This window comes from Trachemys scripta, chromosome 1 (genome assembly GCF_013100865.1).
Source record: "Trachemys scripta elegans isolate TJP31775 chromosome 1, CAS_Tse_1.0, whole genome shotgun sequence".
NCBI lineage: Eukaryota > Metazoa > Chordata > Testudines > Emydidae > Trachemys > Trachemys scripta.
Genome location: NC_048298.1, coordinates 334224449 through 334251261, shown reverse-complemented (window position 1 = coordinate 334251261; position 26813 = coordinate 334224449). Strand labels below are relative to the sequence as shown.

The window sequence follows — 26813 nt, the reverse complement described above, 5'->3', positions numbered from 1 at the left end:
GATGCAGTCAGGGAGAGATGACTTTCCAAAAAAAAAAGTTTAGATGTGTGAAGGCCAAATTTTGTTCTCGGATAAACCAATGTAAAGCTGAAGAGACTTTAATGAAGTAACTGGAGCTTGAGGGAAGGAGCTCTTAATCTATGTGTCCATATGCAAGTGGTTGCTAGGCAGTTAATGCACAATTGTCAAACAGTTCAGCTCTTTTTTTGCTCTTCTCTTGGCTGTAAAGGTTGCCTGATGGTGCATTTGAACTGAAGTTATATAAAACCCCTTTTTAATTATTGCATTTATAGTATATGGCTGTGTGTGTTAATGGACTTCCCCCCCTGTTTTTTGTAGGACATTCAGTCAGAAGAAAGCTGCAATTGAGAGAGAATATGCACAGGTAAGTCCTAGGATAAATTTTCCTTTATTGTCTAAGCCATTGTTCTCCGTATGTAAGGATACATTAACTGATTAGGAAATCTCCTGCAACATTATTTTGCATTTTACATTGACTGTCTTCTGTGCGTCAAGAAATACAAAATATTTCTCTTTATAATTTGGATCCGATATTCCTGGCTGTGCTGAACAATCTCTGTTCTCTATCTTGCTCTGAAGCCTGACTTGGGAAAGATCTAGGGAGGAATTGTTGGTCTTGGAAGTGGTCCACAGCAACTTTTTTCAACTGTTTCCCGGGGTCAGAGTGGCAGCCATGTAATTAGTGGAATCAAATTGGTTAGAGGAAATGGGAAAAGTCATTGTAGCATCATCATTGCAGTAGCATCTTTGCATACTTGCCTTAAATATAGCCTTGTTTAGACCCTACTTTCCCTTGGTCGGAAATAGACCAAACCTAGTGAACTTCAGAGCATTCTACCAGGCCCATCTATTTACCCATGCTTTTGTTGAAGGAGAGGCGTGGTGAGGAGTGGGATGGGCATTGATTTAGTGGATTTTGATTCTCCCTCTTGTCAGATTCCTTCTGGTTTGGGGACAATGAGCATCTGCTGGTTTAATTTGTGACTTCTTAATTTATGGCAAAAGTTCTTAGAGCCTAGGTTGGCCTCTTTAAAATGTATAAATCTAAAACAAAAAAGAATAAAGAAACATTGAACAGGGGAACTTGTTATATTTCTATGTAGAGTGAATTTTGTAAATCATAGCAGAGGCTAAATTTGTCAAGACTTTAAAATTTTACCATACACATTTTACTCATGGTGAAATCCTGCATATACATTCTCAGCCTGGAACTAAATCGAAATGAAGCCTTTTTTATTTCAAAAATGTTGTGTTTAGGTCAGACTTTTGCTGTATATTCTAACAATATCTGTGTGCATATCCACAAACTGAAAACTAATGCGATAGCTCTGGATTGTATCAAAAGTCAATAGATGACTCTGATGCTATCTGAGTATTCTTTGATACATTAGACTTTACATTACTGTGTCATTGATCACTTTGGCAGTTACACTAAAGTAACAACTTTTGAATAGCAGGATCAATATATTTTGTTTTAAGGCTTAGCATTTTTAACTAATGCTCTAGGCTCAGGTTTTTAAAGCTATTTTAAAGCCTAAGTCTCCTTTTCAAAAGGGATTTAGTTATTTAGGAGTCTAAATTCCATTGACAGTCAAAAACGAGATTTAGACTCTGTGAGGAAATGCACCCCCGTATTCAGACCTTACATCGTAATAATCTTTGCAAAATATGCCTCGTGAGGCATCATTTGAAAACTAATAACTCACTGGTAAATAATATCATGATGAAATGCGTGTAGCAACATTATATGTAAAGTTATGAATTCCCCATTAGTTGTGTTGGTAGCACATGTTCAAACCCATGTAGCCCTAATTAGTCAGGACTGGTCAAGCAGGTCTTAAACAAAGGAATGTGTGTGTACCTCAATTTACATATAAGTAGTAAACTGGCTCCTTGAAACAGTAAGAGGGAGACAAGATAAATCTGCATTTTAGCAAACAGCATGAAACTTCTTTCACTATGAGACCCCATGTCTCCATCCTCACAGCTGGAAGGAACTTTATCTAGGGGTAACCCACAGGAAAATACATTTTAAAGGGTGACTGAACTATAAAAATGAGGGGCAAGTTGTCTCTCCCTCTCCATTTCTCTCTCCTTCACCTAAGACAACAAAAGAATCAGCCTTTGGACTTTGGGAACAGATCCTGACCTGAAACTTGGTCAGCAGTGTTGCTAGGAACCTGTGGGGTAAGAATGTCACCTTGAACCAAGTCTAATTTAAGTTTTATAAAGCGTTTTATGTTTATTTCTCTTGTAACCATTTCTGACTTTAATGCCTTGTACTCACTTAAAACCTGTCTCCTTGTAGTTGAATAAACTTGTTTTATTCTTTAATTTACTAATCCAGTGTTGTGAATTGTTTGTGTAACTCAGTTTAAGATATTGATCACCTCAGAGGGACAACTGACTTAATATATCTGGACTGTCCGGGAGAGGGCTGGACAGTGTAGAAAACATGTTTTGGAGAGAAGTTCAGGCCTGGGAGTGTGTTCGGGGTGACCCTGCAAGTAGTAACCAAACGCTGCTGGAAGCCAAAGTGTGGCTGGTGTTTACTGACAGGCTGCTGGGGTCGGAGTTGCTGGACCAGGGTTGTAGCTGTACGCAGACATTGGAGTATGACCTGCAGGCTGTTTGTGAGCAGCCCAGGTGGGACCTACAGCAGCAAAGCGTTGTGAGGGACCCAAAGTTGCAGGGCAGGAGTGACACAAGACCTCAGTGGTCTGGATTGCACCCCGGAATGTCATAGACTCCTAAATCAATTGCGATGCTGAGGGCAGCAATGCCTAAACACCTGTAAAAATCGAGGCCTTTGTGCCTAAGAGATGCAGGGAGTCTGAGCTCAGATCTTAATATATTTCTCTGCGTTATCTAAACATAAGGGTGAGTGATGTGTTTTTGTACTTGTGAAATTTTTTAGCATTCATTCTATATGGGATAAAGTCTTAATGAAGTTAGGAAAATGAACAATTGCTTTCTCAGAGTTCTGGAGCTATAACACCTGAGGTTTTCAGACTTTTTAGTAAAAAATGCAAATTTCCAGCCATGCAGCTGGCATCATGGATTTAGTGACTGCCTAATCATATGAATAAAAATTTGCAGGATTGCATCCTTGGTTTGGTGATAGGTGTATTGTCTGAAAACATTGGATAATTCACATTTAGAGCTCTTCTGTGTGAAATTTTCTGACAATGCTTCCCAACAATACAAATTGTCATTGAACTAAATCTAAACTCTCTCCCATTAATTATAATGTGAGTTTTGTCTTTAAAACAAAGTTTTATAAAAAGAGCTGAGAATTCTCAGTAGCTTATTTTTTAAGTAAAACTTGGAAGAGCTTGTCTACAAGGTGAATTACTGCGCAGCAAGCCAGGATATGAATCGACATCGCACTAGCTCAGCCACTCAGTAACATGCCATGTGGACACTACTACAGTGCATTGAAAGCCCTGGAGTGCAGTGCTTACTGTGCCATAGCAGCGTCCACATGGCACGTGACTGTATGGCCGTGCTGGCGTGCTGTAGATTCATGTCCTGGCTTGCCCACAGAAACTCGGTGTGTAGATAAAACCCTAAGCTGTTTTAATGTATTTCTTGCAAATAATTTAGTCCAAAATATCCAAATGCCTTTTGACACTTTAGGGGACTGACTCATGCAAGATTAAACTTTGTCTTATTTGCCAAGCTAGTCTATAGGAAAGAGTAGGTAAAATTTAAAAAAACAATATTAGCACGCCTCCCGTCACCTTGTCAAAAAGGCCATTTTTGTATTATTTTGAAAAACTGTATGCTGATGTACTGTTCTTGTGTGCCAAGTTTCTGCAGAATACATCTTTATATCAGGATGGAACCTATATAGACCATAGTGTCCTGCAGTGGTGAGCAATTTGTGCAGGTATAGTGAATTATGCTACATATCTGCATAGAAATAGCATAAAACTTGATTTTTCTAATATTCTTACTGCTTTTGTTTACGTCAGGGGTCTCAAACTCAATTTACCTTAGGGCCAGTGCCAGTCCTCAAATCCTCCCAGCAGGCCAATAATGTCACTTGTGCCACATGGAACCCGCCTTAAGGCTCTGGGAGGTAGTTTGGGTATGGGAGGAAGTCTGGGGTAGGGGATTGGGGTTCAGGCTCTGGGAGGGAATTTGGGTGCAGAAGGGATGAGAGGTTGGGTTCAGGGAGGGTGTTTGGGTGATGGGTGTAGGCTCTGGGCTGGGGCAGGGGGTGCGGGTGCAGGTGGAGGGGGTGGGGTTGCAGGCTCTGGGATGGAGGAGGGGGAGCAGTGCAGGCTCTGGGAGGGAGTTTGGGGGCTGCGGGTGTGTGGGGAGGGAGGGGGGTGCAGGCTCTGGGAGGGGGTTGGGGTGGTGCGGCCCTTACCTGGGGCTCCAAGGCAGGGCAGACCAGGGGGACTCTGCATGCTGCTGCCCCTGGGCACCGCCCCCGCAGCTTCCTATTGGCTGCAGGGGTGCTTAGGGCAGGGGCAGCGCACGGAGGCACAGCCCCATTCTGTCCCAGGGCCGCAGGGAGGGGCCAGCAGCCACGTGGAGCGAGCACGCAGGAAGCCGCTCAGCTCTGCTGTACTGCCAGTGGTGGGCGGGGACCCAGGCCATTTTAAATTGCATGGTGGGGGGGAGGAGCGCCCTGGGGTGGCAGGCAGGGCCACAGGAGAGACCCGGCCCCAAAATTGCTGGAGCCCTGCAGTCCACACTGGGGAGGTTCTTGGGCCGCAGATGGCCTGCGGGTCGGGACTTTGAGACCCCTGGTTTATGTGTTATACCTGTCCTTTTGCTAAGGGGTCTCACGAGAAATTTTTTGGTGGCCTCAGAGTGCGGCCACCAAATTTTGCTTATGGCCGCTCTGACAATTTTTCCTAAAATACTTAATTAACTCTAGGAAAAACAAATATACATGCACATATACATGTTCAAATCATTGTAATTTATTTATGTAATAATAATAATGTATGGTTGTCTCTATTTTTTACTGGACCTAAACAGAATAGAAAAAAATAATGTTCTTTGCATGTTCTTGTCTCTGTTGTTGTTTCTTTTGCCTTTTTTTTTTAACTTGCTAGATAGTAAGCCTGTTTATGTGAAAAGTGATATTTGTATGTTTGTTAACGTGGCTTTGCCCCTCCCCCCACCCCCAAATAACTCCCCAGGAGGCCTGTGGCCACACACAAAGCCCCACGGTGGCCACATTTGAGAAACACGTTTGAATCTAAGCGCTATGGATCAGGGAATGTCTTAATTACTTGTCTGTATGATGCCTAACTCAGTGGACCCTTTATTGGGGCTCTTAGAGTTTTATTTTTTTTTATTTGTATTATGGTAATGCCTATATACTCAGTCAGTCCTGTCACTACAACTTTGGGGCATTAAATATTTTAGTACTCTGCTAAACAAAAACATACACATTTAAAAGTTTACCCTAATGGTCAGAACTGGAAGTGTTTACACGAACCCATTCTGCTAAAGAGATATCTAATTATATTGTTTGGAAGCGACAATGTTGCAAACTCCCCTGCAGTGAAATCCTGCTGTGCTGGCTATTAGTCATGACTGGTATGCTGGCTGCACAGTACAAAGCTATTCAAATACCATTTCACTGAATGGAAGTGCAATCTGGTGAGCAGTTACTTTGGATACTATCCATAGAACATCCACTTTACTAAGTCCTCTGAGCAGCTAAAAGAAAATATTTTACATTGTTGAGATCATAGTTGCATCTCTACTGTACTTTTAATTATTATTTACAATGTATAACTCCATAGCACAGCTTTTCCCAGAGACTGTGGCATGTGACCCTGCACAGACAGACCTCATTTGTTGTTCAGAATATCTGCTTATTTTTTAATTAGTCTTTAGCCATTATAATTGCAGAGTAAACCTTCAGAATGTGACATTAGTGTAACCGATATCTGCCTGAGTTTGCAGAGAGCCTGAAATAATAGCTTGAGCTGCAAACTACACCATTTAAATGAGTGCTAATTGAGATGCCAGTTATAATCCTTTAACTGTCAGCATTATTAACTATTACAAGCATGGAAGAAAGATGAGGAAGTACCATAGTATGAAGGTCTACACCAGTATTTTCAGATGTGGGAGGCACTTGTAATTGAGGATCTTAATTAAATGTAATGTATCTTTATGAATTTTTCTGCCTGAGTGTCGTAAGACCAAATTAATGTTTAGGAGGCAATATGGTTTGGTAACAGTTGTTCCCAAGCTGTGGTCTGCAGAGAGCTGGCAGGGTCATATGGTGTTGGTTGGTCCTCCTTGTTTCCACAGGAGTTGGAAACATATTGATACCTCTAAAAGCAAATGGAAGCAAGGAAGAGGAGGACACAGTTTAGCTTTCTCCACTGGGGCCTGTTTGTACATATGAGTGAACATCCCTCAGAGACTGGAGCCACCAGTGAGACTGGTGCTGGGAATGCCAATGGAAGCTGTCAGCAGAAGATAAACCAGCAGCTGCCACTTGGAGAGGAATGCCCAGAAAAGAGAACCAGGCAGCTAGACAGCCTTTCCAGTATACCAGAGGGAGAGGAGGACCCAGGTGGTTGGTCATCATAGCCACAGGAGGAAGAGAAGTAGGTAATGGGATTGTATGGACAGAGGGGAGGAGGAACAAAAGGTAGGGAAGTGTGTGCAGGGGGAAGAGTGAAGGACCAAGTGCCAGAGAAGCATGTGCAAAGTGGTGCAGAGGAATAGCAGTGATGGGAAGGAAGATGGAATTTAGAGCAAAACTAGTGTGATTAACTTTAAGAACATACAAATAAAAAACTTCAAAAAACACTTATTACATTCAAAAACATAAATATTTTTTCCTTGAAAGTAATTTATTAGTTGCCCCAGTAACATTGTGCAGTTGTGTGTGTACATGCGTATCTATATAACTTTCAGCCTTTTGCAGCCAAATACTTATTTGATTTTTGCTATATCGCCTAATTTCTGGATCTAAAAAACCCAGAAGTTTTCCAGTAATTGAGCTCAAAAAGGAAGTGTCCATTTATACATCTATCAGTCTTGGACTAGGAAGAAGTATTTCTACGAGTAAAACCCAATGGCACTTTTAATGTGGATTTCAGGTTGACTGTTTTTTAATTGGATTGTAAATTCTTTGGACAGATGTTAGGAATCAGGAGACTAGATTGTGTGCCCCACTGTCTCCCTAACTTGTGTGACTTGATTTTAAATACCTCAGAACACCCCTGTTAGGTAGGGAAATATTATCTCTGTTTTGCAGATAGGGAACACAGGCACAGAGAAATCTGAATGATCTTGGACAGAGCTAGGATGTCTGTGGTGGAGCTGAGAGTGGATCTCAGATCTTTTGAGTTAATTTCCTTAACCTCAAGACAAACCTTGGGCATGTAATTTAACCTCTGTTTCATCTGTTAAATGGGAATTCTTACCTTGTTTTGTAAAATGCTTTCAGATATACAGAAGAAAAGCCCTGTATAAGCATGTATACATACCAGAAAGAAACAGGCAAAGGATAACTTAAAAGATTATGAACAATCTGTTTAAAAAATCCTAAAGGGGTTTCATTTGCAGGGGTAATGTACAAGTTCTAGAACCTGAGATAACTTAAGGCATTTAGGTAGTTTAACAGTCTTTTTTAAGTCTTAGGTGCATTGTAATAAAGATAACTGTAATGGGACAGAAGACCCTATAAAAAAAGAATACGAATGTATCTGGAATCGTAAAAAATTACATAGCAATGTATAGATGACAGATTATTACTTTAAAAACAGGTGTTATAAATGTCATCATTTCAGTGTTGAACACAGAAGTAACTTCACTGATGCAGACTTTCTGCACAGATAAAACAACTGTATCTTAGAGAATACATGCCTTATGACAGCTGTTCAGTACTCATTAATTAATATTAGGGTGAAATCAAGTCTGGTCTCAGACTCAGCGGTTAGCTATCCGCTGGGGCGTCAGTAAAATAATTGGAGGTACTTGCCTTGAAAGTGTTTACAAGCAACTTTTTGTCTATTAGTTCATTCCATGTAGTCCTGGCAAAATGTTCTTCCTGGAGAAGGATACAAAAGATTACTCTGGCTGTAAAAAGAGGAGGAAAAGACTGCAGACTATAAGGGTGGGTCTCTCCCTGGGGACAAACAAGAAGCAGACATGGATCCATTGGCCAATAACCTTGATGTTAACTGATGCATTAAAGTAATCTTTTTAACCTATTTTTGTTCTCTAAAGAAATAATTTTATTATGGAGTTGGACGTACACAGTTGAAAATTCATCTTTAGGCTGTTCCAGCAGTAATTTAGCTATGCCAGCTTTGGTTTTATTTGTATGTCTATTAAATGCTGTTTACTTTAGTTGGAAGATCATTTTTAAAATGCATATCAAACTGTTTTAAAATGTGGGGGAAATGGCCTGTCATTAAGACTCAGACATGTGTTTCCTTTTTTAAGGAATTAAGATTTTTTTTTTACTTCTTTCTATAAGCGATGCTAGCAGTTTACTTGATAATAGTGAGCATTCATATGCAAATTGTAGTGTCTACCATGCTTGTAGGTTGTGAAGAAATTTGGCTATGATCCTGCTTTCTATGCAGGCAAGCCTCTCACTCAAGTAAATCGGAGGTTTGTCTGTATAGGAATTGCAGTGCTGGGCTCTGAGAGAAACCCTCGACCGTAGCATATTAGAAATATTGTATAATATATTCCTTGCCTTTACATTTTTTTTTTTTTTTACTTTTTATAATAAACTCTTGGAAGCTTAAGTGACATTTGTTCCTGAATTATGGGGTCTTTCACAAAGGCTTGTCTGCTCTTGTCTATTTTTTTTAAACCGAAACAAATTTTAAATGCATTGTTTTAGCAAAACACTTCTTTTCTGTGGACTTTCTGTGTAATCTCACTCATTGGGTTCAAGGCACCTGCACCATGGCGTTCTGGAAAGCCATGCCCAGTGAGCATCACATGAGCACCACCTCACGCCACCAGATGTTTGGATTCCAGGCTACATGGAAGAGTTGCAAGCCCTAACTGTCTTTGTTTCTTTCTGGCCACTATAGTCTGTGAGCATTAGGAACCTGAGAGTTGTCTGTGTAACTTTTAGACCTCTGTCTTATGAATAGTTTTATATACTGTTTCAAATAATTTTTCAATGGTTTTAGTGTCAGTATAGCACAGATGAGGTTAAATTACCCATTTCTGCCCTCAAGTTACATGTCCCACACTTTCCCCAGGTCAATGCCACAGTTATCCACAGTGGAACTTAATGAAAGTTTTAAATGCTCCACCTCCTGATCGTTGATATTTCCCTAGTCACTTTGCCCGTGTATGATGCCTCTTTTGCTTAGGAGAAGTTTGTATCTCACTTTGGACAGAAGTAACATCTGTTGGGTTCTTACACCCAAAGCCTCAACTTAGGCTCCATGCTTTCTTGCCCTATGGGCAAAATCAGCAGACCATCCATGGGTTCAGGCTGGGGGTTTTTGTGCATAGTCAGAATGGCCTTTGTTGGCATCAAACCCCTCCACCTCTGAGTTCCATAAACTGACTCTAGCATCACTGGCACTTTCTGTGGGGAAAAAGACAGGATCTGAAAAGGCTCTGAATCCAAAAGCAGGGATGCTGAAGTCCTCCAGGGTGAGACTCCTTGAGCACTGAAGAGTTCCAAGTTTCTGCTCTCTCCAGCTTTTGACTCTTGCTCTGGATGGGCTCAGTTGGTATCAAAATAGTTCTTCACACCCCTCCCCTTCCCCAAAGCTGCCCAGAGCTCTGGACTTTGGAGTCAGTGCCTCAATTCAGAGGCCTACTGTGACTTCTAATGGTGCCTATGCCGTGGTGCTGAAGATAAGCTGTATAGAGCTCTCTCAAGACCATCTCCAACTCATCTGCTAGTGCCGAATGTCTGGGACTGCAAATCCCCCTCCCAGTCTCTCTCCCCCGCCCCCCAAAATAGCACAAGAAGAGTTCATTGAAAAGGCCCTCCCAGCACTGAGTGAGAAATGCCATAAGGCAGGTGTTATCTGTTAGTTACCAGACACAGGATTTTTTTATTAGTGGTGTCTTTTGCAAAGCCTGAGCTGCTGGTGACTAGTAGTTTTTTAAATTGAAAAACAGTTTTGAATTATTTTGTTAGGGAAGTGATAAATAATCATATGTTTTCCAGACAGATTAATAAAGTTGGATCAAATTTTCACCCTGTTAACTTGTACAGTTATCTAGAATTATATAAATCCATGGTATGCCCATATCTTGAATACTGCATACAGATGTGGTGGTCTCATCTCAAAAAAGATATACTGGCATTAGAAAAGGTTTAAAGAAGGGCAACTAAAATGATTAGGGTTTGGAACGGGTCCCATAAGAGGACAGATTAAAGAGACTAGGACTTTTCAGCTTGGAAAAGAGGAGACTAAGGGGGGATATGATAGAGGTATATAAAATCATGAGTGGTGTGGAGAAAGTAGATAAGGAAAACTTATTTACTTATTCCCATAATACAAGAAGTAGGGGCCACCAAATGAAATTAATGGGCAGCAGGTTTAAAACAGATAAAAGGAAGTTCTTCTTCACACAGCGCACAGTCAACCTGTGGAACTACTTGCCTGAAGAGGTTGTGAAGGCTAGGACTATAACAGGGTTTAAAAGAGAACTAGATAAATTCATGGAGGTTAAGTCCATTAATGGCTATTAGCCAGGATGGGTAAGGAATGGTATCTCTAGCCTCTGTTTGTCAGAGGGTGGAGATGGATGGCAGGAGAGAGATCACTTAATCATTACCTGTTAGGTTCACTTCCTCTGGGGCACCTGGTATTGGCCACTGTTGGTAGACAGGATACTGGATTGGATGGATCTTTGGTCTGACCCAGTATTGCCATTCTTATGTTCTTAGAATTACTGTGTTCTAAAGCATGTGTTCTGTGTAATCTTAGATTTAAAAAAAAAGTTTATTTTCTTAAGATGTTAGTTAGGGAATGAAAACCAATACAAAACACAGGTAAATAAACATTCAAAATCAAGTTCCCTTGCTGTAGTAGATTTATAGAATATTTACTGAAACCTCATCAGTGAGATTGCCCTGAAAAAAAATCCACTTTAAATGTTAACTTCTGAACAGATGTAAGGTAAGGAATTGGACTGATGTAGAACAGAGAGACTTGCTCTGACAGTGAACAGTATATGTCACTGACATAAAAACAATCACATTTCATCATTTGATTACTCAAAATTGCCTCCAACACCCAATAATTGAGTTCTTAAAGCAGCTTTATGTTTGGGCTATTCTAAACTTAAGGTTAATTTTAGAGTCCCCTTAGTTTTAGGACACAATTTTTGTTTCCAAATTGTGAATGGTGGAAAACAGCATCATGCTAATTAAGTTTTGCATAAGTATCTGGAAAAATCAAATGATTCACTGAATTGTGAAACAGATCATGGCTGATTGTAGAAAATTTCATGTAGGATTTGCATATTTCTTTACAAAAAATAGAAATGTTTAATAAAGCTTTCATATAGGCAATTTGTTCTGTCAGGAGGTCAGTATTTTTCTGCCAGCTCCTTCAAAACCAGGTCCTGGGTTATATGTGTGTTATACCATTTCTATAAAATACACTAAGTTATATGTATTTCATTTGTTTTATATTGTCACTTAATACATGTCTTTAAAGTATCACTAGCAGTAGTATTTTATATTGAGATTAATTATGCATGGTGCAAGAATACTTCTCTGTGAAGCTCAGATTATCCATGAAGTGGAGATCTATGCAGAATGCTTTTAATGAATCTAGGTTAGGAAGAAATCGAAGAGGAAATTATATTTTCTGTAACGAGTTCTGAAGTATTTTGATGAAGGGCCTACAAACTACTTCCTAGTCATTACATTGCTTGTGTGAATTATGCTTATTGATTGGTCTGATCTGTTGCATTATACAACCTCATAGTCCGTCGACACAACTCCACTAGTTGCAGAAAAACCACTTGCTCGATACTACCTTTATCCTATAATCTGTTATATTCAGCCACCATCTGCAACACTAAGAAGTTCAAGAAAACTAACTCTAGGACCGTAGTGGTTATTCACTTCATTCTTTCCAACAAATCATGGAGAATGTGTCCATGAGCACTGTAAAGACATGATCTGCCTCATTTCATAAATGGTTAAGAATGCTATTGTGAATTTTAGAATAATTTGTACGGACAAATTTGACAAATCAGATAGCGTAGTAGGATTGATACCATTCTGCACTTGTCACAGTTCAGCTGCTTAGTACACATTTCCCCCAAAAGATCTTTAGAAACAAGATCTTTAGACCTCTGTATATGTAATTTGTTTAAATTTAAGATAAACTATGCATATAACAAAAAGATTACAGTTCCATATGTGGCAATCTAAACAGTATTCTTATGCAGACTAGTCCATATAATTTTTATACTCTGTGAAGAGAACTGCATCAAGAAATGTTTTAGTGCATGCTAAAATCTCAAAGTATTGGTCATTCAAGAATCATTTGCTGATGTTATGTAGAATGGACATCTCCTTTGACAGGTCACCTCTTCCTCTTGGCTATAGAGATGGGTTTCTTTAAAAAAAAAAAATTAAATCAAATATCTGGTCTGCATGAAGAGGGGCCCTTTTGCACTGTTACACCAAATTTTAATGTATAACATTTAAGTATTTAGCCATTTAAAAAAAAATTCCTTTAAGGAGGTCACCTTTTTAAATACAAAACACCATACTATCCACTACGGTTTTTGTGGAATTCTTTAAGTTAAAGCAATATTTCCATAAGAACAGAGGTATACTGTCAGCTTCTATTTTCTGTAAAAACATTTAAATTCCTCATAAAGGGATATGTAAACTTAGAACTACAGTATATGTACAAAAAAAAAAAATAAAGAAACTACATTTTATACTGAAATGATGCAAGCAAAATTCCTTTAGCCTTCCTTAGTCATTATTTTTATTTCCAATTAGTGCTCTCACAAAACTGGTTCTGCTTCGAATTTTGGTAAACTTAGATGCTATACTTTCATCCTAAACATCTTGCTCTTTGAAACTATTCATTTTTGCTTATTCAGATTCTTGTGGGCATATCTTTTGAGAGTCTCTGGATAAAGTTGAGAAGTGTGAGCAACAAGGGTGATGTCGTGGTTGGAGTCTGCTATAGACCACCAGACCAAGGGGATGAGGTGGACGAGGCTTTCTTCTGGCAACTAGCTGAAGTTGCTAGATCGCAGGCCCTGGTTCTCATGGGAGACTTTAATCACCCTGATATCTGCTGGGAGAGCAATACAGCGGTGCACAGACAATCCAGGAAGTTTTTGGAAAATGTAGCGGACATTTTCCTGGTGCAAGTGCTGGAAGAACCAACTAGGGGCAGAGCTTTTCTTGACATGCTGCTCACAAACAGGGAAGAATTAGTAGGGGAAGCAAAAGTGGATGGGAACCTGGGAGGCAGTGACCATGAGATGGTTAAGTTCAGGATCCTGACACAAGGAAGAAAGGAGAGCAGCAGAATATGGACCCTGGACTTCAGAAAAGCAGACTTTGACTCCCTCAGGGAACAGATGGGCAGGATCCTCTGGGAGAATAACATGAAGGGCAAAGGGGTCCAGGAGAGCTGGCTGTATTTTAAAGAATCCTTATTGCGGTTGCAGGAACAAACCATCCCGATGTGTAGAAAGAATAGTAAATATGGCAGGCGATCAGCTTGGCTAAACAGTGAAATCCTTGCTGATCTTAAACGCAAAAAAGAAGCTTACAAGAAGAGGAAGATGGGACAAATGACCAGGGAGGAGTATAAAAATTGCTCAGGCATGCAGGAGTGAAATCAGGAAGGCCAAATCACACTTGGAGTTGCAGCTAGCAAGAGATGTTAAGAGTAACAAGAAGGGTTTCTTCAGGTATGTTAGCAACAAGAAGAAAATTAAGGAAAGTGTGGGCCCCTTACTGAATGAGGGAGGCAACCTAGTGACCGAGGATGTGGAAAAAGCTAATATACTCAATGCTTTTTTTGCCTCTGTCTTCACAAACAAGGTCAGCTCCCAGACTGCTGCACTGGGCAGCACAATATGGGGAGAAGGTGACCAGCCCTCTGTGGAGAAAGAAGTGGTTCGGGACTGTGACAGGTTGGATCACAGAAACCCCCTTGGGAGCTGCCACCCGATGTGCAAAGACTACCTCTGCTTCTGTTTTCCCTGCCAGCTCAGGAATCCACCAACCTGTCTTGCTGAGCTAGACACTCCTGTCTGGCTCCAGACACAGACCCAGGGTCTGAATCACTTGTCCCAAAGCTGCAAGTTTACCTGAAAACAGCTCACAGTAGTGTGCTTGTCTTTAGCACTCAGATGCCCAACTCCCAATGGGGTCTAAACCCAGATAAATCAGTTTTACCTTGCATAAAGCTTATGCAGGGCAAACGCATAAATTGTTCGCACTCTATAACATTGATAGAGAGATATGCACAGCTGTTTGCTCCCTCAGGTATTAATACATACTCTGAGTAAATTACTAAATAAAAAGTGATTTTATTAAATGCAGACAGTAGGATTTAAGTGGTTCAAAGTAGTAACAGACAGAACAAAGTAAGTCACCAAGCAAAATAAAATAAAATGTGCAAATCTATGTCTAATCAAACTAAATACAGATAATCTCACCCTCAGAGATGCTTCGGTAAGTTTTTTCTCAGACTGGACACCTTCCAGGCCTGGGCACAATTCTTTCCCCTGGTACAGCTCTTGTTGCAGCTCAGGTGACAGCTAGGGGATTCTTCATGATGGCTCCTCTCCCCCTTGTTCTCTTCCACCCCTTTATATATCTTTTGCATAAGGCGGGAACCCTTTGTCCCTCTGGGTTTCCACCCCCCCTCACTGGAAAAGCACCAGGTTAAAGATGGATTCCAGTTCAGGTGACATGATCACATGTCACTGCAAGACTTCATTACTCACTTGCCAGCACACACACATACAGGAAGACTCACAGGTAAATACAGCCATCTGCAGACAATGGGAGTCATCAAGATTCCAAACCATCCTTAATGGCCCACGCTTTACATAATTACAACAGGCCCTCAGAGTTACGTTTTATATTTCTAGTTTTATATACAAGAGTGGTACATTTCTACAAATAGGATGATCACACTCAGTAGATTATGAGCTTTGTAGTGATACCTTACAAGAGCCCTTTTGCATGAAGCATATCCCAGTTACAATTTTATTCACTTATATTTTTATAAAACCATATAGACTGCACAATGTCGCAGGGATTATTTAGAAAAACTGGATGTGCACAAGTCCATGGGGCTGGGTGCGCTGCATCCGAGGGTGCTAAAGGAGTTGGCGGATGAAATTGCAAAGCCATTGGCCATTATTTTTGAAAACTCATGGCCATCGGGGGAGGTCCCAGATGACTGGAAAAAGGCTAATGTAGTGCCCATCTTTTAAAAAGGGAAGGAGGAGGATCCGGGGAACTACAGGCCAGTCAGCCTCACCTCAGTCCCTGGAAAAATCATGGAGCAGGTCCTCAAGGAATCAATTATGAAACACTTAGAGGAGAGGAAAGTGATCAGGAACAGTCAGCATGGATTCACCAAGGGGAAGTCGTGCCTGACTAACCTAATTGCCTTCTTTGAGGAGATAACTGGCTCTGTGGATGAGGGGAAAGCAGTGGATGTGTTATTCCTTGATTTTAGCAAAGCTTTTGATACAGTCTCCCACAGTATTCTTGCCGCCAAGTTAAGGAAGTATGGGCTGGATGAATGGACTGTAAGGTGGATAGAAAACTGGCTAGATCATCGGGCTCAATGGGTAGTGATCAATGGCTCCATGTCTAGTTGGCAGCCGGTTTCAAGCGGAGTGCCCCAAGGGTCAGTCCTGGGGCCGGTTTTGTTTAATATCTTTATTAATGATCTGGAAGATGGTGTGGACTGCACTCTCAGCAAGTTTGCAGATGACACTAAACTAGGAGGCGTGGTAGATGCACTAGAGGGTAGGAATCGGATACAGAGGGACCTAGACAAATTAGAGGATTGGGCCAAAAAATCCCTGATGAGGTTCAACAAGGACAAGTGCAGAGTCCTGCACTTAGGACGGAAGAATCCCATGCACTGCTACAGACTAGGGACCGAATGGCTAGGTAGCAGTTCTGCAGAAAAGGACCTAGGGGTCACAGTGGACGAGAAGCTGGATATGAGTCAACAGTGTGCTCTTGTTGCCAAGAAGGCTAACGGCATTTTGGGCTGTATAAGTAGGGGCATTGCCAGCAGATCGAGGAACGTGATTGTTCTCCTTTATTCGACATTGGTGAGGCCTCATCTGGAATACTGTGTCCAGTTTTGGGCCCCACACTACAAGAAGGATGTGGAAAAATTGGAAAGAGTCCAGCGGAGGGCAACAAAAATGATTAGGGGTGTGGAGCACATGACTTATGAGGAGAGGCTGAGGGAACTGGGATTGTTTAGTCTGCAGAAGAGAAGAATGAGGGGGGATTTGATAGCAGCCTTCAACTACCTGAAGGGGGGTTCCAAAGAGGATGGAGCTCGGCTGTTTTCAGTGGTGGCAGATGACAGAACAAGGAGCAATGGTCTCAAGTTGCAGTGGGGGAGGTCCAGGTTGGATATTAGGAAACACTATTTCACTAGGAGGGTGGTGAAGCACTGGAATGCATTACTTAGGGAGGTGGTGGAGTCTCCTTCCTTGGAGGTTTTTAAGGCCCGGCTTGACAAAGCCCTGGCTGGGATGATTTAGTTGGGAATTGGTCCTGCTTTGAGCAGAGGGTTGGACTAGATGACCTCTTGAGGTCCCTTCCAACCTGATATTCTGTGATTCTATGATATCTGTCCTAATCTCTGCCTTGATTTCTGAAGATGAAGCAGCATGGGGAGATTCTCGTCTTCTCTGAAAGTCTTGGCTTGGGGCTGCTAAATAGGGACAAATGCTAACACCAGTCCTTCAGCCCGCACCAGGAAAATGTTCTCCCAGGCCTTTTCCTTCATGTTTTTCATCTTTCACTGGGGTTCTTCTATATATCTATTCTTTGAACCTTTTTCACAGCCCCCCCTGAACTGTGTTCTCTCTTGATGTCACTGCCACTAAATCTGGACTTGACTCTAAGGGGAAGGCTGCTCCTTATTATTACCTGACATGCCTTACCAGTGTGTCTCTCAGCAGCCTACAGTCACATGACCTCTGGGGACTCCTACTAGAATGCTGGAACCAGAACCTGGAGTAGGCATGTGTTGGCTCATGCTTTCCATAAAAGGGACAGTGTGACATATAAGTAAACACTGACTTTCACCTAACCAAAAATATTGCATATCCATTTCTTCTGTCTCTTATCTAGTAACAGCTGTAATGTATCCCACTGCTCTCTTGATTGGTTTGCAAGATGGAATCTTCTAGCATATCTGGAAGATTGATGATTAAGGCAGAGCTTACATTAAAAGAGCCAGGATCCTTCACAGAAAACTAAGATCATCCACACTCTGGGGTACTGTAACCCAAGTAGTGCTTCCCTGCCCACACACCAGCTTCAGAAGCAGCCATAGCAGGCACCTTTGGACATTGAGAACTTTCTACAGTTTTCACTGGACTTTATCTGTCCCATGCTGAGTGGCTGTTTGCTCTTACACTTCCTTTCCCCCTTTCTCAGTCTCTTCCCCTTAGCTTCACTCCTTCACACCTGTCACTCTTACCGTCTTTCCCCTTGTCCTGTCCCCCTTAGACTTCTTCACTTCAGTGTCCTCTCTCCCTTCATTTTTTTCCATTTAGCTTAGCTCTTCCTAACTTAACCTGCTGCCCCAATCCCCCAAATCATGGAACTAACATGACATTTGCTGTGTGTCTGTCTTGTCTGTTTACATTGTAAGCTCTTGGGGACAGGGACTCTGCGCTACTATGTGTTTGTACAGTGCCTAGCACAATGAGGCTCCATTTTTTGGTGGTTCCTTAGGCAGTAGTATCATTAACATGATTGATGATTACAAAGCTAAAAGCTCTGAAGGCAGATTGATGTTTATTCTCAGCAATTTAGTCTAGTGTTTTCTCTTTCCACATTTGAAGTATCAGTAAGATGCCACAAGTACTCCTGCTCTTTTTACTGTATAACTTGTTTGGAATAGCTGAACTCCATCTAGTGGATGCCGTAGGAATTCATTTTTCTATACTGCCAGTGAATTTGGTAATGGAGACAACCTCTGACCTCATGCATTTCCTGTTCCCACCCTCAGTTTGACCAGAACATTCTTTGTACTGTTCATGTTCACACAGCTCTTATACTGTTTGTGGAAAAGTGAAAGTAACAAACCAATTGCCTTCAATTCTGTATCAGATGGATCCCTCATTACACTGTTTGGGGACAGGCTTCTGAGCAGCAAAATATGTTTCCAAGCTTTATGCTGAATATATTCTCTTGTACTGTAGATTACAATGCAGGGGCCTGCATGTTATTGGTGACCCTGCATTTCTCTTGACATTTTTATGGCTGAAACCTCTAGCTAAAAAGAGAGAAACTTGGTGACAAGTCTACCATGTAGTATATCCTGTTGTCCCCAGCCACTCCTCCCCCTTGCATGCACACAATATCACACCCAAAGAAAGTGAAAAGCCTAGTGGCCTTTGACCTGCTCTTGTCTGTTTTGTGGTGTGTATGTTTGCACTCCCTCTTGTAAAGTAAATTAATGTTCCCATGTTCATTCTGGAACCATCATAAATATCGCGATCTTTCATATTCCACCCCAAGTCCTGTTTCTTTCCATAAATCCTATTTCTTTTCTATAATGAGTAGTACCTTCTATAATGAATTAAAAGGTGAACATTTAGAAAAGTGAGGTCACCGAGTTACCTCAGACTGTCACTCTTGAGAGGTAATCAAAATGAAATTAATTAGTTGAAAATTCAGTTTGCCTGCATGGACAAAGATATACATAGCTGCACTGTTAGCCTGTCAGCAAAAGAAGCTTATCTTGAAGTCCAGTTGGTCAATTCTCTTCTAAATAAACCCCTCTGTCTTCATTGAAAGTTGTGCCATTTTCTTTGAAAAGCTGTTGGAAAAGCAGTGATTTGCTTTCTTCATAAACTAAGCCAGTTTTCCCACAATGGGAAAATGAAAGCTATCATTAGGTTTCTAGTGTCAGTAAACAATGCTGGTACACCCCTAATGCAAATACTTTGCAAACTTCAGGTGGAGTGAGAGATGTTGTGTAACTTCCCTTTATTCTTTTCTTCAGCACTTGAGAGAACTTAGGGCTTGGCTACGTGGCTCTTCCCTGCGGACTAGACTGGTGTAGACTGTAGAGTGCTCTAATGTGTTGCACACTAACTGCTCCACGTACAGCTTGTTGGTGTGAACTAAAGGTACCTAGTTGACATGGATGTAATCATGTTTCAAGCAGGGCTATATTAAAGGCCACTAGGTACCTTTTAGTTTGCGCTGGCAAGGTCTACATAGGGCAGTTAGAGTGCAACATTTTAGAGCATTCTACAGTTCACACAGTGTAGTTCATACTGCGATGCCATGTAGACAAGCCCTAAGTGAGTCTTCATTCTGTGCAGCAAACTAAAATGCTTTTGGACTATGCCTAAAAATTTTATTTACTTCTCTAAATTTTTAGTTAGTGGTGTTTGTTAGAGATATTAATATTTCTGAAGGAAAAATTCAAATACTATAATTTGTTTTGATACTCCTTGAGGCATACCAGCTGTCAGTCCCCGCCAAAGCTTTGCATTGCTGGGTATCAGCAATTAGGAAGTGAACAGGCACTGTAGGGCTCATTGAACCCTCTGCAAAAATGGTTAATTTACACTATGTTCAGTGTATACTTTATAAAAAGTTATTTTTAAATTTTTGCTTGAGAGGGATTTTATCAGCTTTAATCTGAAAGGAACCCTAACTCTGTGAGCATGATTTTATAACTGGCACTAGCAAGTTCTTAGGTTGACGTAAGCAAAACTGAGCACAATAAGACTGCTTGGCTAATAGCACCATTTGTTTTAGACTGAGGATTATTTTAAAGGGTACAATAAATGCGTTCTTTACTATTTTTAAACATTTTTCACTCTTAGAAAGTGAGAGCTAAAATAAACAGAGAATGTTTGTCAAATCTACTGTAAATGATTATTCTGTATAAGACTCTAAATATACAGTAGTTGACTTGTTCAGTTTCATACAGATAAAAGGCCTTTTATCAGCCAGTTTGGCCCCCCTCTCCCAAGAGAAAGCCGGAGGGAGGAAATGTAAGGATAGTCAAGCCAATTGAGTAAACCAGTCCAAATGCCAGCTGCAAAGTAATAAAAGATGTGCTACTAATCTGAGAAATATTTGCTATCAACAGAGAAATGTTTCTATAGGACCTAAGATACTCTAAGATGCTCTTTGTTCAGGTCACTACACTGGTAAATATATAAATGAAATGCTAGGATGTTTCTTACCCAGTGTAATATAAAAATGTCATCTGTAGTATACAGTTCCTTTTGGTATGCTTTTATGAAAATGAGGCTATATAACCCTTTCACTGACTTGGATGTTGCATAGTGCCAAAGCACACAAAGAGTACCTCTGTGAACAGGGCTTAAAAAAATCCCTGCATCCACTTTCTAGGGCAAGTAAAAAAGAAAAAATACCACTGTCCAAGCCTGCAAAATCTAAGCTTTTGTTTAAGAAAATAAGCTAGTTTGTAGCCCTTGTTTTTGTGAAAATAATCTTCAAAATACAAATGAAGGTTAAACTGATGCCTTCCTAAATCTACAGATGGACAATTCTACTGCTCTGCTACAGAGAGCTGCTGTAATCTCTGGCATTGTGAAAACTGGCAATGATACCCGTTTTCACTGTTTTTCAGATTCGTGTGTTGGCAGCAAGGCAACAGGATCAATTTCATTTGCTACATGTTGGAAAAATAATGAGCTCTAGCAGAAGAAGAAGAAAAAAATCTTAGCAATACAGCCTCTGAGGGGTAGTTCATGTAGTGGGTTAACATTAGCTACTGATCTCTGAAGATCTGGGTTCAAATCTTGTTTGGTCACAAGGGAAAGTGAGTTTATTGGTTTCTAGTGGACAGCTAGCCGCACAATTGATCCGGACTAGCAAGCCCTATTAAAAAAGACCATAGAATGATGATGCAAATCATGTTCTAGCCCAGGTTTTAGTCTAGAATGTGATTTTTAAAATACAATGCTAACACTGTTTAGTCCCTTCTATACACTGTCTGGCCCAGACCAGATTAAAAACCTGTTGTTCTTTGTTTTTGTTTGTATTGCAGTAAAACCTAGAGGCCACTGAACAAGGACCAGGGCCCTATGGTGCTAGGCATTGTCTGCATATGTAATGAAAAGATAGTCCATGCCCCAAAAGGCTTACAGTGTAAGTATAAGACAAGGGATGATAGGTGGATACAACAGACAGCTAGAGGGAGGACAAGCTCATGTATATTAAAAATGCCAATGTTGTCAGGCCTGGGACTGCCTTACAATAATGAGGGCATTAACTTTTTAAATCCTTTTCTTCCTCAGCCCAGAGGTATGTCAAAACATTGTGGAGGGATTACTACAAGATTGACAAAAACACTTCTAAACAAAAATCTAGAATGCTTTAGCGAGGACTCATTACAAAAACTCAGTATACTACTACTGGCCATTTTCTAGTTGTACTAGAAGTATTATTTACTGTAATGAAAGCTACATTAAGTCTAGATTCTACAAAGCTGTTAAGCCTGTACTTTAAGGGCTTTGAAAAATGGGAATAGACTTAAGCATGTGCCTAAAGTTGTGCTTTGATTAATTGAAGCCTATATGAACAAATGCATTTTTGATACAGATTCTTTGCTATTTTTATTTGTTTGATCTTTAGTATGCAAAATTCTGTATTTGTCAGTGGAGCTGCCAGTCAGTGTGAATTAGTGATGATCTACTTAGTTCAGAGTCCTTTCATTTTTAAAAATATTTTTAGGTTTAATAGAGGTTTTCCTCTTAAAATTTTGAAGATCAACTCTTTACGTACTGATCTTGTCCTCCATTTGCAGCTCTTATGTAGATATTTTTATACCTTGCTAATCACAACAATATTAGTGTGCCTAGTACACTTGAAAGTTCTGAACTGACTTTTAGAAAGTGTTCCCTAACAATTTGGCATGTGACTGTACTATAGTTTATACATATTAAATATGTAATATATTTGTTAGGGAAAATTCCATATATTTTAAGATAAAAAATTAACTATGCACTTTCATTACATAGGCAAGTATGCTTTTATATCAGCTGGTAGTTACTCAGTGACCTGGTTGTGAGTAGCACTATTTCACAAGAGTTAAGTATAGTATTAGTATTACTCAGGAACCAAAGATTTAACACAGGCCATGATTTGTATTTTTATTTATATATGTAAAATATAATTTATGTGAATTCACATACTTATGATTTTGGTAAGTTAATAGTTTGTGTTCAACAGACACTCTCTCCTTTCAAGTTTGACAGATATCCTTATAATAAATTTTTTACTAGCAGCATTCATAACATAGTGCCTTTTCCAATTTACAGTATCATTAAGTGGCTGACAGATTTTTGACAGGAATGAAAGCATTTTTCATATTGATTGCAAACAAACTAATTGAATGGGAGGAAGTTAGTCTGGGGATTTTGAAAGAAGCTGAGCAGCGGTTTTCTTAGCTTTGCAGACAATCAAACATAACTATTAGTAACACGACTCAACGTTTTCATTTACCTGCCCAAAGTATAAAGGGCTGAATTACAGAAAAATAGATGTTCATGTTCTTCTGTGATATAAGAAAGTTATGAAATACTTGGATACCCAGGATGTATTTCCAGTGGGAAATGTATTTCTGCTTTTTCTTCCAGACTTTTTTTTCCAAATGTGCTCATGAGAAGATTGCATTTCTTACCAGATTATTTTGCTTCTGTTTCAATAATGTGTCCTGAAAGATAGACATTATAGCTTTCACTTGAAAATTTTGTGACCATTTTATTTATTTTTAGACCATATTATTTAAATGAATGCCCTCCTCTTAGTGTAGGTGGGGACAGAGTTGTTGCAGTGTACTTGTAGAAGTCATAGCTAGTTAAGGAGAAAACAAAATGGCTATCTTTCTTCTTAGAAAAAAGAAGTGTAATACGTTTAGTGTGTGCTTTTGTAATTTTGGAAAGCACTTAGACACCATGGTGATTGGCATGTGGAGGATGGGAAATAAAACGTGAAGTTGGACAAAGCTCTTCAGGCGATGGTGGTTTTTACAGGAAACTAATTCATCCAAAGTAGCATCCTGCCCCTTTAAGAGCTAAGCCAAATAAAGCCCTCCAAAGAGGGATATATACATAAAACAAAAAGGTTGCTTGGCTTCTCCTATTCTGCCTTGACAACGCTAGGGCTTCTTCCACTTCAGGATTCCTAACCCAGTATTATCCTTCACTTCCTCTCTGAGCCTGTTTTCTCTTTGGAGGGAGACTTGAGAGAGTTGCAAATTCCCCACTGCTGACCCAACCTTACTGTTGTGCAGATCCCTTTGCAGCAAAGTTCTCTTGTGCCCCAAAGATTGACTTGTCCTTCCTTTATCTTAGTCAGAAACAAAAGATTGGGATAATGGTATAGAGGGATAGGAGGGTTCCTGAAAAGATGTATGGACCAAAGATCAACAAAAGTTCCCATAAGTGGCTTTATATCTTTTTCTCTTGCTTTGTGTGCTGTTAAATGATGTGCATAGTGTCAGCTTGACGAACACTGTTACTGGCTTATCCTTTGCTTTCTTGGAAAGAGGTTCCATAGAGATCAAAGGAGGGAGACTAAAACACAGCTGAACTCTCAAAATGTTTGCTTTCTGTCTGATGCTTCCTGTAGCATCACTAGATACTGTGCTAGATCTCCTCTTGTTTGGAAAAAAAAAATGTGGCTCTAGGTATAGACACCACTTCCAGAAGCAAACTGTTTCAAAAGTCCTTTGACAAGGTAAATCTCTTCAGTAAGGCATTAGAAATAGCTCTAAGGATCCCTCTGACGTGAATAATAATATACCCAACAAATTTTTGGCAAGAGACACTCTAGTAGTTTCAAGTCATTTCACTGTAACTTCCAGTTCTACCAAATCCTTCCAGTTTTTCCCCTCTCTTAGTGCACCAAAATCAGGAAATTCTTTCCCAACACGAGCAGGGAAGACTGCTTGTTTATGTCCACCTTTCCCTGTGAGGAAGATTAAAGAACTCATTCTCAACTTCAGCTAACAACACTTCTAATGGAGTTTCTCAGACAAAGTTTCATTAATTTTCAAGATCCACCCTTCTTAATTTTCCCTTGTCTCATCCCCCTCAAAGTAATGTGAAAAGACAAGGATTTCTAGACTGAATAGCGTCTCCTTTCCCTTTTATCAATAATCAAATCCCATCTAAAGGGAGAACCTCTGGTTTCTACTCCAGATTCTTCCTGATGATAAAGATCTAGGACCTATCCATGCTCAACTTCTCCATGCTCAAAACTAATTTCAGTATAGAAATGTACGATCCTTGAAATCATTCCTACCCCAAAGGTTTCTTATATTCTAGAGATTGCAGTGGGCTTTATTTAATTTTTCTAGTATGTACCTGTCATTGACGTGTTTTATGAATAAGAATAACAAATGTCTTTAATATCTCTGTTACTGTATTATTTTAGAGCAAACTCTTCCATAATATGTTTTTTAAAAGTGTATAGACTAATAGAATTCTGTAGTGGCAGGAGCCAGTGTTATGTGAAAAAAAAATAAAAAAGGCTTTGCCTTACAAGTATGCTGCTTCTGTTGGTTATTCACGTAGGTCTACAGTTTTCATAAGCAAAGTCAAGATCCAATATTTCTTTTTTTTTAATTATCTTTTTGGCTTTGTACATGTATTTTTACAAATAAAAGAAATGAAGGGTACAAATGCAATTTTCTGTTGTGCTTTGCTATTCTGACTCTCAGACAAATACATGTCTCACCAAACAGCTACTATCATAAATCTTTATTTTTTTAGAGTATGTTTCTTCGGTAATTTTCTAATAAAGGAAGAAACGGACCCAGTCTGATCCAATATGGCATTTTACATTGCTAATAGGCAAATATACCAACTCTTCAAAACGCTATTTTTAAGACATCCTTTTCACATTGAATGAACATCCCTAATACTTTAAAAAGACATTCCAGTGATGTATGGCGTTCCGTTCTTTGCTACATATGTTTCAAATAGCTCAGAAGACGCATTTAAAGATTAAATGAAGGACCGCGTGGTTTATGTTAAGTTGTGTGTGTGGCTGGAACCTGCAAAGAGTTGATGTAAATGTGTGTGAGTACTGGCTAGTCTAATAGGTTGTGGAAATGTTTACATAAAAATCAATTGACGTGCTTTGAAACTAGCTTTCTAGAATTAGAAAGCTGAGAAAATCTGAGATTACATGGCAGTTTTACTAAAGTAGGCACGGATAGTATGTTTTGCTGATTTATTAATGAATTAGATTTAAAACCATCTAGGCTTTAGGTTTTGAAGATTGCGTATGTTCAGGTAAAATGTATAGCTTTGTATGGAAGCTTTTGCAAAGAAAATTACAATGAACACTGCAACCCACTGGATGACTCAGTAGAATCAGACAATTGCTACCTTTTTAACTTGTTGCATAACAGCGGGACATATTTTAATGAAAATTGTGTGTTTGTAGTCATTTTTCACAATTCTCTGTCAAAGAATCTTGTTCAGATATCTCTTCTAAAGATTTGATATATAAATACCTCCAGATAAGATTTTTGCATTGGAGCAGAGTTCCAGGCTGTCTCTTGTGCTGCTAATATTTTTTTCCACAGACAGAAAAGTCAGAATTGCTGAAAGGAAAAGTGGTTCTTTTAATAAGCAGAGACTGCTACTCAGTATGGGACCTGCACTCCATCAGTGCTCCAGAATTCACTGCTGGGCATCAGAGCATTAATTTTTTTCTGTGCGTTTCCATGCATGGCATCACCCTACCTTAATGTAACACATTCCTTGGCTTTGCTGCTAAGCTTTCAGCCATGAAAGTTTTAAAGTCATTAATTCCATTTTTTACAGCATTTTGTAGTGACAAGTGAAAGGGATTTGTTCTTAAAAAGCGTTGTTGGCTCTGACTAGCTGTGTTCATATTTGGAGATTGCTTTATATGTCCCACAGTAATATGAAATTGTCAGGCCATGTCAGAAGAAAGCCATGAGGCAACAGATGTAGTTTAATTAGGCCACAACTTACTTCAGCAAATATCTGAGTGTACAAGAGAATAAATTGTACAGTGTAGGTTGACATTCTTTCCTTAATCATTTCCATCTATTTGAGGGGGGACTGCTGCCAGCCCCTCTCCTTTCCAGCCTGGTCCCAGTCAGCCCAGTGCTGTGACCCCACTGCCCTCTCCTCAGACAAGGGTTAAAGGGGCTGAATGAAAAGGAAGGGGGCTCCCTGCTGTACCAAATGCTAGGAGCCCTGAATCCCTTTCCCAGCTTTCTTAAGGGAGGCTTTCCCCTAAATCCTCTTCCAATCCATTTTGTCTGATCACTGTGTTTATTTCATAGCAAGTACCTGTGCTGGACTTCTGCTACATTTTTTTTTTTTATTTACTAAGTTGCAATGTTTAAACCTAACCTCCCTTCCCACCTCACTGGGTCCCTGACGCACTGTGAGGAAGGCAAAAACACCCACTCCACTATGGCCAGTCTGAGAGTGAGGGAAAAATTCCTAGCCCGAAGGAAAAAGGGTGACTAGCATAATGCCCACAGTTCTACTCTGGTTCCATGGGTAGGAGGGTGGGTGTTAACAGCCCAGTTGCAGATGGCTTCTCCAGA

At 40.0% G+C, this 26813-nt stretch overlaps 1 protein-coding gene across 6 annotated transcripts in view; it reads left to right on the top strand.

The window, feature by feature from the left end:
* FCHSD2 (FCH and double SH3 domains 2) overlaps window positions 1-26813 on the top strand; it is a 246548-nt gene that overhangs the window by 48689 nt on the left and 171046 nt on the right. For 4 of the 6 annotated variants that reach the window (XM_034759167.1, XM_034759165.1, XM_034759164.1 and 1 more), the window contains exon 3: window positions 340-385. The exons of 1 other annotated variant lie outside the window; for it this stretch is intronic. In XM_034759167.1, the coding sequence (XP_034615058.1) occupies window positions 340-385 (46 nt within the window). Of the gene's footprint in view, window positions 1-339; window positions 386-21297; window positions 21362-26813 lie in introns of those variants that run through there. One more of the 6 variants, XM_034759169.1, reaches the window with a different exon arrangement.